The sequence below is a fragment of the Tenrec ecaudatus genome (assembly GCF_050624435.1).
Source record: "Tenrec ecaudatus isolate mTenEca1 chromosome 6 unlocalized genomic scaffold, mTenEca1.hap1 SUPER_6_unloc_1, whole genome shotgun sequence".
In the NCBI taxonomy this organism is placed as follows: domain Eukaryota; kingdom Metazoa; phylum Chordata; class Mammalia; order Afrosoricida; family Tenrecidae; genus Tenrec; species Tenrec ecaudatus.
In genome coordinates this window covers 45,342-59,920 of record NW_027457605.1, presented here as the reverse complement: position 1 = coordinate 59,920, position 14,579 = coordinate 45,342, and the positions used below count along the sequence as shown (strand labels likewise).

General features: G+C 40.1%; 1 protein-coding gene across 5 annotated transcripts in view; it reads right to left on the bottom strand.

The window, feature by feature from the left end:
- Window positions 1-13,235, bottom strand: part of LOC142435892 (thyrotropin-releasing hormone-degrading ectoenzyme-like) — a 373,691-nt gene extending 360,456 nt beyond the window's left edge. For all 5 annotated transcript variants that reach the window (XR_012781655.1, XM_075539940.1, XM_075539939.1 and 2 more), the window contains exon 1: window positions 13,110-13,235. Coding sequence is in view for 4 of the 5 variants with exons in the window: in XM_075539940.1 (XP_075396055.1) it covers window positions 13,110-13,151 (42 nt within the window). In the remaining variant the exon portion in view is untranslated. The remainder of the gene's footprint in view (window positions 1-13,109) is intronic.
- Window positions 13,236-14,579: the final 1,344 nt, after the last annotated feature.

The window sequence follows — 14,579 nt, the reverse complement described above, 5'->3', positions numbered from 1 at the left end:
ATGTCTGGGAGCAGGCGAGCGAGGCTGGGCTCGGGTGATCCTGAGAGAAGGTCCCATCACTGGCGTGGCATCATTAAAGCCATGGGAATAGGGGTGGGGGGGAAGAATACAGAGCATGAGACTTTAGCAATGATTCAAGTCAACATAGTGGAGCCAGTCCGTTCTCTCACTTCACTGCAGAGCTGTCAGGACCGGATACTGCTGCTGGAGTCTGTAAACAACGCCTTGGGGGGCTCCTTACAAACACACCCGAGCAAGTTAAGCACTTTCTGAAATTGCATGTAGTTTCAGGAGGAGAAGCACTCTTTCACAAGACTAATACTAAATTAATGAAAATATGCTTGGGCACAAACCCAACGTTGTAAAGGCCAGACACTCTTAAAAACGAACGCATAGGGGAGGGTGGTAAGCAAACTGAACATCAAACAATGCTGGCAAGCTGCACAGTCATAAAAATCAACTAGGTTTTAGGTTCCTAATGGAAGAGACCATTTATTATCATCGCTGAGGACAACGTTATCTGGTCACTACTCAATAAATACTAGTTGAATTAGTTAATTCAATTCTGTTGTGTTGCATTACATGCTCCTCTCAATGAACTCATGGTTTGCTGGTTTATAGCCGTAATAATCTCATGCAGCGTCCCCACTAAAATGCATTGTTTTCATTGATTTCTCTCATTGTCACAGTGCTATTTTTTGGCTTTGCATTTTTAGTGTAGTCTTGGAAATGTACACTATGCGGTAAATGCAAAATATCTTAACAAGGACTGCTAAATGATCATATTATAATTAATGAAGGGAAAATTGCCTTGCTGGATTGTTGTAAAATGGCTGATAAATCCTGAAGTGACTTGGATTTGGTATTGTTTTAGCATAAGGCAGTGGGGGTAGGAAATGCATAAAAATATTTGCCATTGAAATTAATGGGAACTGCCTTTCTTTTTCCTTAGAAAAATCACCCTATGAAGGACTTTGACGAAATAAATTAGCTCCATGAGGCAGGAGGCGTCTACATTTACTTGATTACAAATGGGGAGCAAGGATAGTCATTTGCACAAAAGTATTTCCCGGTGGTACTTAGAAAACTGAAACGAGATGGACTGCCTCACCTGTTTCCCTGAGAGCCCACCGAGACAGCTTATGTTAGTTTCCACCAATAACCCACTAGATTAAATAGCTCTATTGTAAGTTTGAAGAGCTCTAGTTGAAATAAAGTGTTTTGAGGATGAAGTCAGAATTAGACTAGGCTATACAGACCTCCCAGAAATTTTATTCCCCCCGACAAAAAAAGTGTTACTTGATCAACTTAAGAAAACACACACCCCCATATACTCAAATATAAGCCGACACGAATATCAGCTGAGGCACATAATTTTATCATAAAAACTGCATTAAAAATGTGCTGACATATTATTATATCTGCAGGTCCACCTAGATAAGATAGGCGGGACAAACAATGTAAGAAGAAAATAACGGGACCAAAGGTCCCGGAGGGAAATGAGAGTGTGGGAGGTGGGGGAAAGGAGGAGGTATTGGCCAACTCAGGGACAAGGGAACAAGGAGTGGTTCAAAACCAGTGCCAGGGAGGGGATGGGAGGACTGGTAGGGAGTGACCAAGGGCAAGGTACTGAGAGGAATTACTGAAACCAGAAAGAAGGCTGAACATGGTAGTGGGACAGGAGGAAGGCGTAAGGAAATAGAGGGAAGGAGTAGGAGGAAAAGGGCATACCCAGAAGCCTAAATACAGACATGTACATATGTAAATATATTTATGATTATGGGGGAAATAGACCTATGTGCATATATTTATAGGTTTAGTAGTAAGGTAGCAGGTGGACATTTGGCCTCCTCACGTGCATTCCCTTAATACAAGAGCACCTTGCTCAGCTAAATGGTCATTTCATGATTCCCACCTTCCCAGCATGATCGCTAAAGATAGACGTATGCATAAGCAAATGTGGTGGGAAAAGCTGATGGTGCCCGGCTATCAAAAGATATAGCATCTGGGGTCTTAAAGGCTAGAAGACAAATAAGCGGTCATCTAGCTCGGAAGCCACAAAGCCCACAGAGAAGAAGCACACAAGCCTATGTGAACACGAGGTATTGAAGGGATCAGGTAGCAGACACCAAAGAACAAAAACCATCATTGTGTGATCACCTTCCCCACATAAACGCTGAAGATGAATGTGTGCATAAGCAAGTGTGGTGAAGAAGGCTGATGGTGTCCGGCTATCGAGAGATATAGTGTCTGGGGTCTTAAAGACTTGAAAGTAAACTAGCGGCCATCTAGCCCAGAAGCAACAAAGCCCACATGGAAGCAGCACACCAACATGTGTGATCATGAAGGGCCGAGGGGACCAGGTTTCAAGCAACAAAGACAGGTGGGGAAAAAATCATATCATTGTGAAAGAGAGGAGCGTGTGACGGGGACCCAATGCCCATCTGTAGACAACTGGACATCCCTTGCAGAGGGGTAGTGGGGAGGAGATGAGTCACTCAGTGTTCACTGTAGCAATAATGAAACTTTCCTCTAGTTCTTAAATGCTCCCTCTTCCCAACTATCATGAGCCAAATTCTACCTTGCAGACCTGGTTAGACCAGAGGATGCACAGTGGTACAGATGGGATCTGGAAACACAGGGAATCCAGGACAGATGAACCCCTCAGGACCATTGGTGAGAGTGGCCATACCAGGAGGGATGGGGGTTAAAAACGGGGAACCGATCACAAGGATCTACATATAACTTCCTCCCTGGGGGATGGGCAACAGAAGAGTGGGTGAAGGGAGACACTGGGCAGTGTAAGATAGGATAAAATAATAATTTATAAATTATTAAGGGTTCATGAGGGAGAGGGGGGCAGGGAGGGATTGGGAGGGAAAAAAGGAAAATGAGTTGCTGATTCCAGGAACCCAAATGGAAAGCGAATTTTGAGAATGATGAGGGCAACGAATGTATAAGTGTGCTTTGCACAATTGATGTATGTATGGATTGTGATAAGAGTTATATGAGCCCCAATAAAATTGTTTTTTTTAATGTGCTGAAAAACTCGGCTTATACACAAGTATATATGGTAAATGGTATTCAGTATTTGTACATTCCAATAGCTAAGCAAAAGCAGAAAAAATATATACGGAGGAAGAAAAAACACACTGAAAGGATCACAAATAATCACTATAATATGCATAATCAAGTATTATAAATCTATTACCTCCAATTAAAAACAACAATACAGCCACTGATACAGGGAGAAGACCCAATCACAGAGTAAGTATGGAACTGTAACCACGCTACCGGATGAGAGACAGTAAGCGTGCCTACCTTCAAGGAGAAGGACTGTCGTTGTCATCAGTGCTGTCAGCATGAAGACATAGATACATCTGTGACAACTTGAGAAACTACACAAGCTAACCTCTCTCATTTACAAAAATTCAAAAGGTACTATATCTCATAATTTGTCTATTATAGGAAAGTAAATCGATCAACATACTATATAAAACCAAATGTATAAAGTGAAATCTATGAGCTTTCCCTAGTACACAACATGAAAACTGATCTCCCATCTACTTCTATCTCTTCTTCTCATTCAATTCCCCTCTCTTTTTCTGGACTTAAGTAAAATGAAGGCTGCTTTTAATAGGTATTTCATGTTCTGGATATATAGTACAATGAGTCACTGTTCATAGCCTGGCTAGCAGGTAATTGTACCGTACATTTGTACCGTACACGTTGGTACTTAATTACATCCCATATTGTGTAAGTCTCTAATTCACACATTCCTATAAATATCTCATTGCTTCCTCATCAAAACCACAATCTCCCTGAAGGCAGATATTCTTGTTACAAAATACCAGTTCTTCCTCTAAGATGGCACCTCTGTGCCAGGTGGGTAATGGATCTTCATAAAAGCATAAAGTGTTGAAAAGAAGTAATCGAGCATACGCTTTAGAGAACTTCTTGATATACAGATTTTGAGCAGCACCAAAAGGAAACTGAAAACTATCAGTCTATAATTAATTGAAATTTAAACAGGGTGAATAACAAAATATTCCAATAAAATTCTGACTCACTTTATCTATCACTGAATTAATTATGAAATGTCCATGAAGAAATCACACTTGAAATACTCAAATATATCTTCGGAGATAAAATTAGGAGCTATCATATGTGCACTTTTAGCTAGTTAAGTTTCCAGTTTTTCTATAAAGAACATGTATTGCCTTTAAGGAACTAAAACAACAATAACAACAAAGGAAAAAGTCTTGTATTATTCCTGAGAACAGATCATGGAGTTTGAAATTCCAGATCCAAGTGTGTAATCTGAGTACTTTACTTCATCACCAAATGCCTAGTTTTCTTCATCTGGAAAATGAGAATATAAGAGGGACTATCTCCTAAGGCCATAGTAAAACACTAAATGGGTCAAAATGTTCCATGTCCTAAGGAGTGACTCATATATAGTAAAAGTGATATAAGTATTTGTTGTTGTTATTTTTAGTATGTCTTTGGGATAGGAGGAAAGAGGACAATTTCATTCTTCAAATTTCTACAACACATCCTTTTAAGAAGCACTCCATGCCTCTGAGGGTTCTCATGAAGATAAAATATAAATAAGATAGCTTGCTGTATTGTATCAAGTAGATGATACACTTTTAATTATAATTGAACAGCTAGAAATAGAAAAGATCTGCCAATCTCATATAAATAGATTACCTACAGATAGGTTAATTATCAAATTTAGAGATTTAAAACCAAATCCTCACATGGTGAACACCAATTACATAATTCTCCTCTGGGGTCTCTCCTGGATAAACCGCATGAGGAGAAAATTCAAACCCTTGGGGGTATGTTAACAGATGAGACCACAATAGAAAAACAGACTGCTCAGTACTACAATTGAAAAAGAACTTGGGAAAGAAGGAAAAGAGAGGAGAGAAGGCATTGCAGAGTTTATAATCGAGAAATAAAAATTACTTTTAAGATTTTTAAAATTTTAATATTTATTAATAGAAAATTTTATTTTAAGGTCATTGGTCATATAATACCCTTACATGCACATTTCGCCTCCATAGCTTAAGTAAAATCAGGTCAACTAGTAGTTTATTATTGGCTCAATTGGTCTAAAATTTGACTTTCTAATGGAAAGTAGCAAGCTCCTTATTCCTCTGGGATTTGGTTGGGGAAAGCAAGTTAAGGCAGCTCTCAGCTCTCAGCTCTGCAGAAGCAGCCTTTGTCCACCAGAGATAAGTATTATCAGAACATAAGCCTTTCTTCCCCTCCTCCTCTTAGAAAATCACTGGGAATTCCTAGAAACCCATTGTCTATAGCCATGCCCCACATCCATTGTCTCTTCAACACATCTATCAGGTATTTGTTGCCAACATCCCCTGCAACTTGTCAAAGTCACTGTGACAGGTAAGTCGCGCCTCATCTTGGCTGGGTCAGGATTCTCAATACGTTCCCAGTAATCCTCCACGATGTGATCTAACACAGCACAACAATTCCCATCTTGGGGTCTGCTTGTGAGTAGACAAGCACAGGTGAGAACATAAAGGCGGGATGCAACCTCCTGACTTAGGTCACAGCCCTCATGCAATGGGAAGGAGGTTTCTTTGGGGAATGTGTCCTACTACTCATGTACTGGTCAGTTGAGGCTGTGGGAAACTGCCTCGCTTTTTGATGGTGGGGATCCTACATCTGGCTCATCAACCCCTGGGGTTCTTTGGACTTCAACCAAAGACCCACTATCTACATTAATGACCCTCGACGTCACCAATAGTTTGCCATTTGGCCTTCTGTGCATGGATTTTATGAACTCTGCAGCCACAAGCCTGACCTCGGACCTCAGACTCATCCTCCTCTGTAGTCATTGACCTTTCTGTCTTCTTTCTTTCTGTGTAATCAGTCACTATAGTTAGGCAAGTCAGGAGAAGCCCCCAGCTTAACATCTGATCCATGCACTTGAGCTAGACTGAACTTACCCATGTCTACAATTGTATGAGGCATTGTCTTGATATCAATTTATCTCTTTATAAGTGTCCCTAGTTTTGCTTCTTTATCTGTAACACAGTCAGTAATTACCTTAACATTGCTAAAGTTAATTCTCAGTCAGTCCGCCTGTAACATGATGTGTCAGAATTGTCTGCTCCTATTTGAGATACTCTCTAGACATTGTCTATTCCTGGTTTCCTCAGCACCTCTATTAGCAGCTTTGCAGTTGCTGGAATCCACTCAAGGGCATGTAGATGATAGCCTCAGATGACTGATCTCTGTCAGTGCTGCCTTGTCCCCTTCTCTTTTCTACCTTCTTTCACCACCAGGGTGAGTGCACGAAGCTTCACATTTCATTAGATACTGACAAATGTATATCTCAAGCCAAACCACTCAGTCAACTCCAGTTTCAAATCCAACATCTGTTTAAATTTCTAGCAGATATAAAATGTCTACCTAAATGTTTAATAGATATGTCAGTCTCTAAGTGATCTCCTTCTTGGACAGACGATCTTTTGTCTCAGCAAATGGAAATTCCACCCTTCTCATTCTTCAGCCCTGGTGCCAAAGTGACTTGCTTGTGGAGCTAACCACAAAATCAGCAGTTCTAATCCATCACCCACACCGAGGAGAAAGGATGACGTTTTCTGCTCCCACAAAGGTTTACAGCCTCAGACACCCAAAGGGACAGTTACACTCTATCCTACAGAGTCACTGAATTGGAATTGACTCAGGGTCAGTGAGTTTATTGATATATTTATGGTTCTTTCCTCAAAACCTTAGAGTTGGTGCCTTGATTTCTCTCTCTTTCACACCTCATACATCTTCGTCAACAAATTCCAAATGGTTCTGCTACCAACCAGAATTGTTCTACTCCTGTCTATGCCACTGTTAACAGCCTACACTAAGTGGCCATCATTTTGGGCCTGAATTTTAACTGCTTTTCATGCCTCTGCCCTTTCCACCTACAACAAAGTTCTTTTATGTGAACCACTGCTGACATTTTCAGATGAACAGTTGGCCTCACGATGTAAAATGTTTAGCAGCACCTCTGGCTTCTAAATGTCAATATCATCTCTCCGCATTTGGGACCATTGCAAATGTCCCCAATACCTCCGAATGTTTTGGTTTTTGGATGGGGCAACAAATTTACCCATGATTAAGAACCAATACTATATAGCATGTCTTATCCAAGCCATGGGTCACCTCAAATACACATGAAAGTTGGATAGTGAATAAAGCCACAGAAGAATCGATGCAATTGAACAATGGTGCTGGCAAACAATATGGAAAGTACCATGAGCTGCCAGAAGAACAAACAAAGCTCTCTTCTAAGAGATGGACAGCAATGATGACTGTGTCCCATTTGAGGGGATCAAATAACAAAACTGTAGTAAGCAGAAACATTTGATGGTGTAAGATATGGCAATTTAATAATAATAATATATAATAAGGTTTCCTGGGGGGTAGGGAGGGCTAAGGAGGGGATAAAGGGGATCTGATATCAACAAGTTCACGGAGAACATGTTTTGAAAATGATGGTGGCAGCAACTGTACAAATATGCTTGATCTAATTGAAATATAAATTTTTATAATATCTATAAGAGCTACCAATTTTTAAAAAATAGAATACAGCTAGAATGCTGCTCAGAAGTGTGTGAGGCAAGACTTCATCTCATGTACTTTGGACATGCTACCAGGAGAGATTAACCCATGCCAAAGGAAATTATGTTTAATAGAGGGTCAAAGAAAAGGAGGAAGACCCCCCAACATCATGGACTGACATAGTGTCTGTAACAACGGGCTCAAAAATAATAAATGATGGCGAGGATGACATAGGAATGGGCCGTGATTCACTTTGTTGTCCAGTAGAATAAAATAACGAGGGAGGTGCTCTCAGCCATCCAAACAGATGAGTTTGAAAATGTTTCCAAGAATGGAATCACAGATTTGACTAATGTATTAAGTATAATGGATAATACTTTGAAGGTTAAAAGGTTGTTTTGTAAAAAAATTTAAATGCATAGCTTAGAAAAAAAAACCTGGGTTATTTTTGGATACCCGCTTGAATGTTGTCATCAAGTCGGTGCTGCACAGTAACCCTATGCACATCGGAACAAAGCACTCGTCTCCATCCCAGCGTCACGCCTGTCCTTCACTTTGAGCTCACTGTTGCAGTCACTGCCAATCCCTCTCTCTCATTGAGGGCCTTCCTTCTTTACATTGCTGCTCCACTTTACCAAGCATGATGGACTTCTCCAGGGACCGGTCTCTGCTGATAATAAGTTCCAAGTATGTGAGACAAGGTCTTACCATCTTTCCTCTAAAGAGCGTCTGGCCGTCCTTCACCAAGATAGACCAGTTTGCTCTTTTGGCAGTCCGTGGGACTTTCATTCTTCTTTGCCAACACCGTAGCTCAAATGCAGAGAATCTTCTTCTGCTTCCTTATCCAATATCCAACTTTCACACGCACAAAAAGTCACTGAAATACCATGGTTTCTGTCCGCTGTACCTCAGTCCTCAAAGTGACCTTCTTACTTTCCAATACTTGAAAGAAATTTTATGCAACAGATTTACATAATTCAATGTGTTGCTTCATTTCTTGAGTGCTGTTTCCATGAGTGTTGATGATGAATCCCAGCAAGACGAAATGCTTGCCAACTACAATCTTTCTGTTTTTCCTGATGTTACCTATTAGTCCAGTTTTGAGAATCTTGGTTTTCTTTACATTGAGTTGTAATCCATACTGAGGCTGAAATCCTTGATTTTTAACAACTAGAGCTTTAAGTCCTCCTGTCTTTCAGCCAGCAAGGTGTGTCATCTGCATATTGAAGGTTGTTAATAAGCCTGCCTCCCAATCCTGATGCTGAGTTCTTCACATAATCCCATTTCTCTGATGATTTGCTGTGCAAACAAATTGAGTAAGTAGGACAAGAGGATTCAATTCTGACACACGCTTTTACTGAATTTTAAACCAAGTAGTAGTCCCTTGCTCTGTGCACACAATGTCCTCTGGATCCATGTACAGGTTTCACATGAGCATAATAGGTAGTTCCTGTTCTTCTCAAGGTAATCCATAGTTTGCAGTGATTCATACAGTGGAATCCCTTCACATAGTGAATGAAACACGCTGCACAACAGCTGGTCTTCTCTGTGTTAAGCCAAATCCATCTGATTTCAGCAATGATATCTTTTGTTCAATATCCTCTATTGAATCTGGCCTGAACCTCTGGCAGCTCCAAATCAATGAACTACTGCAACTGTTGTTTACTACTTCAGCAAAATATTGCTTGCATCTGATATCAAGGATAATTTTCTTATTCTGTTGAGTCACATTTATTTGGAATGATTATAAATATGGATTTCTTCCAGTCAGTTGACAAAGCAGCCATCTTCCAAATTTCTAGAGGAGTGCTCCCAGTGGTTCATCACTTTGTTGAAACATTTCAATTGATATTCTATCGATTCCTGAAACCTTGTTTTTGGCTAATACTTTCAGGACAGCTTGGATCTATTCCTTCAGTGTCATTAGTTCTTAGTCACATGCTACATCTTGAAATGGACAGATGTTGATTAGTGTGGTTCAATGACTGTGTATTCCTTCTTCTTTCAATGCTTTCTCCATCATTCAATATTTTGCAGATAGAATCTTTCAAGATTGAAACTGAAGGCTTGACTTTTTTAATAATGAGTTATTTCAGTTAAAGATATGCCAACTATGTACTTTCTTTTTGGTGTTCTAACTCTAAGTCTTTGCACAATTAATCATAATAATTTACTTTGTCTTCTCAAGCTGTCCTTTGAAATTTTCTGTTCATCTCTTTGTGTCCATCATTTCTTCCATGTATTGGGCTAATTTTTCTACTACCCTAAGTCCTTTGCTCAAAAACCATTTTCCCAATGGTGTCTTCTGTGATTTCCCATTTAAAAACCTCAACACCTTATTAGACATAACCAAACACTTATTAGCAATGGTTAGGGTGACATAGGTAATTCATGAAGGCGATGTTCTAAGGCCTACTTTGGTGAGTAGAGATTGAGGCCTGAAAAACTCATGTGGCCATCTAGGGTACAATTACTGGTCTCCTTTGCTCCCCCACTGGGAGGAGAGAAGACTGATAAAAATAGAAACTCTCATGGAAACAATTAGTCTAATAGTTGTATGGGCCATGCACACATCAGCCTTCACATCCATGAAACACAAAGCACTAGGTGGCGCCTGGCTACCACTTCCACCTGCTATGGAAAGGCTTACACAGAAGGCTCGGGTAGAGCAGAGGAGAATACAGTACAGATTCCAGAATCACAAAAGAGACCGGGCTCACAGGCTGGAGAGAGACTGGTGGCACCCTGAAGTCTATGATCCTTAGTCACTCCTCAGGTCTGTAACTGGACTCACCCTTGTAGTTCACGTTTCAGTCACACATCAGACAGGTCTCAAAGAGGGATAACAGCGCTAGTGTGGTAGGCACACCTGAGTATAATCAACCAATTAAGACCCAAAGGGCAGCATTTCCCCAAGGACAAATTTCAGAGCATTCGAAAAGAAGCATGGATGGGAACGGGTAACAGAAAGGAAGTACATATGTGATGGTACATGAGATGAAACAAAATGTGTTTAATTGTTGAAAAAAACTGATGATCTGCTCTGTAAACCGTCACCCAATTCACAACAAAATCAATTTACAAAAAGAAAAAAGTAAAACAAGTAAAAATATGAGCTTCATCTACAGTGCCACACACACACACTTTCTATTCATCCTTTCTGCCTTTGCTAACCCCAAGGTCAGCAGTTCAAAATCACCAGCCACTCCATGGGAAAAAGATGAGGTTTTCCATTCCTGTAAGGAGCTCCAGTCTGGGAAACCCACAGGGGCATTCTACCCTATCCTACAAGGTCGCTGTGAGTCTGCATCAATCTTATGGCATTGAGTTGTTTTTGTTTTGTCTTTTAATCTGTAGCTGATAGGCTATATATTTTACTTAATGATTTAACTTGCCTCAAATTAATAGGTTTTAAATATTAGTATAGAATGAAGTTTTGCATTTTTTATCCACAACTCTATGGCTATCAGAAAGTTAAGTGTCTACAACAGGTGAGTGACCCAACGAACACCTGCAGAGGAAATGAGAGGAGGAGGGAAGGTCGAAGAGAGGGCAGGAAGGGAAGATAGGTAAGGGAAGAGAGGATGGGTGAAATAGACTCTATAGTAAGACAGCCACAGCGAATACCCAAAACGAGTCTGCCTGGGTCATTCATAAAAACCGAGTTGATTCCAAAATATTCCTTTTTTGAAAATACAATTCACAATGTATAACAAAAGCTAAGACTTTGTCAAACTACTTCTGCATTTATATAGAAAATGTACTTATAATGTCATTAACAGACATATGAAAATATCTATAGAATGCATAGAAACTGAGAGAAATTTTACAAAGCACATGGGCTGTGATATCTTCCCAAGATAACACTGACTGTGCCGGGGTAAAGTCAAATCATTCCATGCCATACACCCTAAAGTATGTTAGCGAGTCACCATCACAGTGAACAGCGTCCATTTCTACAGAGAAAGCGTACATGGTTCGGCTGGGAGTGAAGCAGAGGAGCAGAAATGCTCCCTGCTGCAAGCTGACAGTTACATGGGACCCCTGAAGTTTTAAATTGAGTTCCTCTGCTAATTACCGGCCTGAAAGAGACAAAGAATGATCCACATTTTATTCTCTGCTGAACTTGCAACAAGCACTCGTGAATGGGACATTAGGGTCAAGCTGGGAAGCTCCAGTTTGTTTGACCGAGTACAGAGCATGGTGTCACCTCCCGCGCAAATAAGGTCAGGTACACCTCCCTGCCTTGGGTTCCCACCAGGGAGATGTCAGTGTAACCGGGGCTAACTGAGGACTTGAGAGAGAGGATAAAACAAAAACGCAAACAAAACAGAAAACAAAAAATCACGTTGCCTATGGATTTGAAGTTCTGTGTTTTAAAATGAATTCAAATGTGTACAATCTCATTCTTTTCCATCACATGCTACACCTAGTGGTAAGAGTGTCAACTATTCTGTCTATTTTCTAAACAGCTCATTGTATGACCAGTAAAGCTACACAGCAGGCAGGTACTTTAATGAAACAGGCCTATTCTCTGGGGACAAGAACCTGTGGTTGAAACGCTAGCACTGTGATCATGAAAGCACTTTGTTCTTGCCAATGAGCAATACTTTTGATGTGGATCCTGATCAAAAATCCCCTTGGGAAGGAAAAACGTGTAGCGGTGGGGAGGGGGGAACAAAGGAGTGTTGTGATGTGAGATTTCAAAACAGATTTTCTCAGAAGAAAAAATACCTTCAGCATTCAAAATGGGTATGCATTCTACCTTTCTGGAAAGTCATAGAATGACGTTGCCAAAGCAGCCTCATTGAAGTTAAAGTAATAAAAGTAATTAATTTATTCATTCAACCAACAGTGTTGAGTATACTACTTTCGTGCATGGAAGAAACATAAGAACACTCGAGAACACAATCCCATGACCAGTGCAATTCCTTTCTCTCTTCTCTTTATTTAACTTACTATAACTCGGCATCCAACATGTGGCTGAATGAAAAAAACCGAGGGGCAGCTTACACACTGTAGCCCGGCATGTGAGAGTTAGGAAACAAGCACTAATCAATGGGCACCTCCTCATAGTGTCACAGTGAAGACTTTGGGGAATCACAGAGAATGTGTTTGACATCCCAGCTCCTTCATTTAATGGCTGTCTGCAGGAATAGGAAACTTCATGGTCTCAATTTCCTTAATATAAAAAATAATCGTGTAGCAGTGCCTACTGTACACGGTAGTTAAGAACATGAAGTGTGACACTGCCAAGAACCTTTTACGCATGTTTTTAACAAAGTAGAATTATTTTGGCTATCTTCTAAAATGCTAAACCTACATCAGTTCTTAAATAATTATACATATACTTTGTGGCAAGAATCCAGAAGCACCAAACTTTATTTTACCTCTTGTGAAATCATAGCCTCTAAAAATATAACCCTTAGACTGTTCATGCGTCCTAAGCATCTTAACCAATAAACTCCACCTTCAAGGAGCCCTTCTGAAAAAATAAACAAGAAAATTCTTACCGAGTTTTGGCAAAGAATAGGGCACTTTAAAGTAGTCTTCATAAAACTCAATTAGTCTCTTTGTTATATGGAGGGCGTAGTGCCCGGATCCTCTTCTGATGGCGTCGGGTCTTGCATACAACCGCACCTAAAACATATGCAGACGCAGCACTTTAGCCTTTTGGTCTCAAGTTGTATCTATCGTGCAAATATGAACCTACACAAATTACTTCAAGGACTACAAAAATTAAACAATATCCTTTGTCCATTATATCAAGGCACTTTGTAATTGAAAGAATCAAACTACAACAATTGAAGTAACCAAGGTGAGCAAGTTACAATTTCCTCCCTTTGCAAGACGACAAAGAGAACAATTCTATACCTTGCTTCAAAATAAATATTCAAAGTGATCACTTATGTGCGCCTGTTAGAGATTTGAAGGTATGGTGGATTAATATAATGGGTCCCTAACGATGCTGAAAATAGTCAGGATACGGTGGCTCAGCAGGAGAGAAAATTCATGGTTTGTTAAAGACATATTATAACAAACTTTGAAAGTATTACTGAGCAGGGCAGAAATATAATTTATGCCCCCTTCTTTTCTTTGGAAAAAACCTGTCTTGTTCCCAATCTGCAAACCAGGGATAGAAAATTCTTGCCTGGACATCAACAATCCTCATTCTGGTGGGCACTCTGCAAGTGCTCCTGGCTCAAACCCAGCTGAACATCATTCATATTCCAGCACAATCTGGACCCTTAATATGGATTTTAAATCAAGCACTGTATATTATCTAGTCCTCAGCCAAGAAGGATCCTAAGGCAAGTAACATAAAACTGAACAAAACTAACAATTGTACAGAAAAGGCTAAAATGAGATTAGTTTCCATAAAGCTTTCATAAAGCTATCCAGCATCCTTCTTTCCAAAGGCTAAGTCTATTTTTCACAGATGTGGTTCCTAATCCTCATATCAATTGTGTGAATAAGAAATGTGTATTTTGTACAGCAGTGGAGAGCAGTGTCCTGGGAGTTGGATTTTAGTCCAACTCTGCCACTAAGAACGTGGGATGCTGGTGAGCAAATTACTTAACCTGCTTGGGTCTCAAATGTTCTCATTTATAAAATAAAGGTGTTTGCCACCAGATAGTTCTACAGTGTTTTTCAATTCTAAAACACCTATTCCCAATCCCATTTTACAGATAAAAGGATTTATTATTTTCTTACTGGTGATTTTCCCAAATCAGTATAAAATATTTTATTTAGTATATGTAAATGGATATTTATGTTCATAAAGACTACAAAGGAAAACTGTAGTCCATGTGTAATGGTTAGATCTTATACTAACTTGGTACTTTTGTGGAGGCAGGGGTGGAGTCAAACCTGTCAATCATGTAGTCGCCTAGTGACGCCTCCTTGGGGGCGTGGCTTTTTATAAGCGAACAGCAAGAACTTCTTTCTCAAGCCCGCCGCCTTCCCTGCTTGCCAAGATTGTG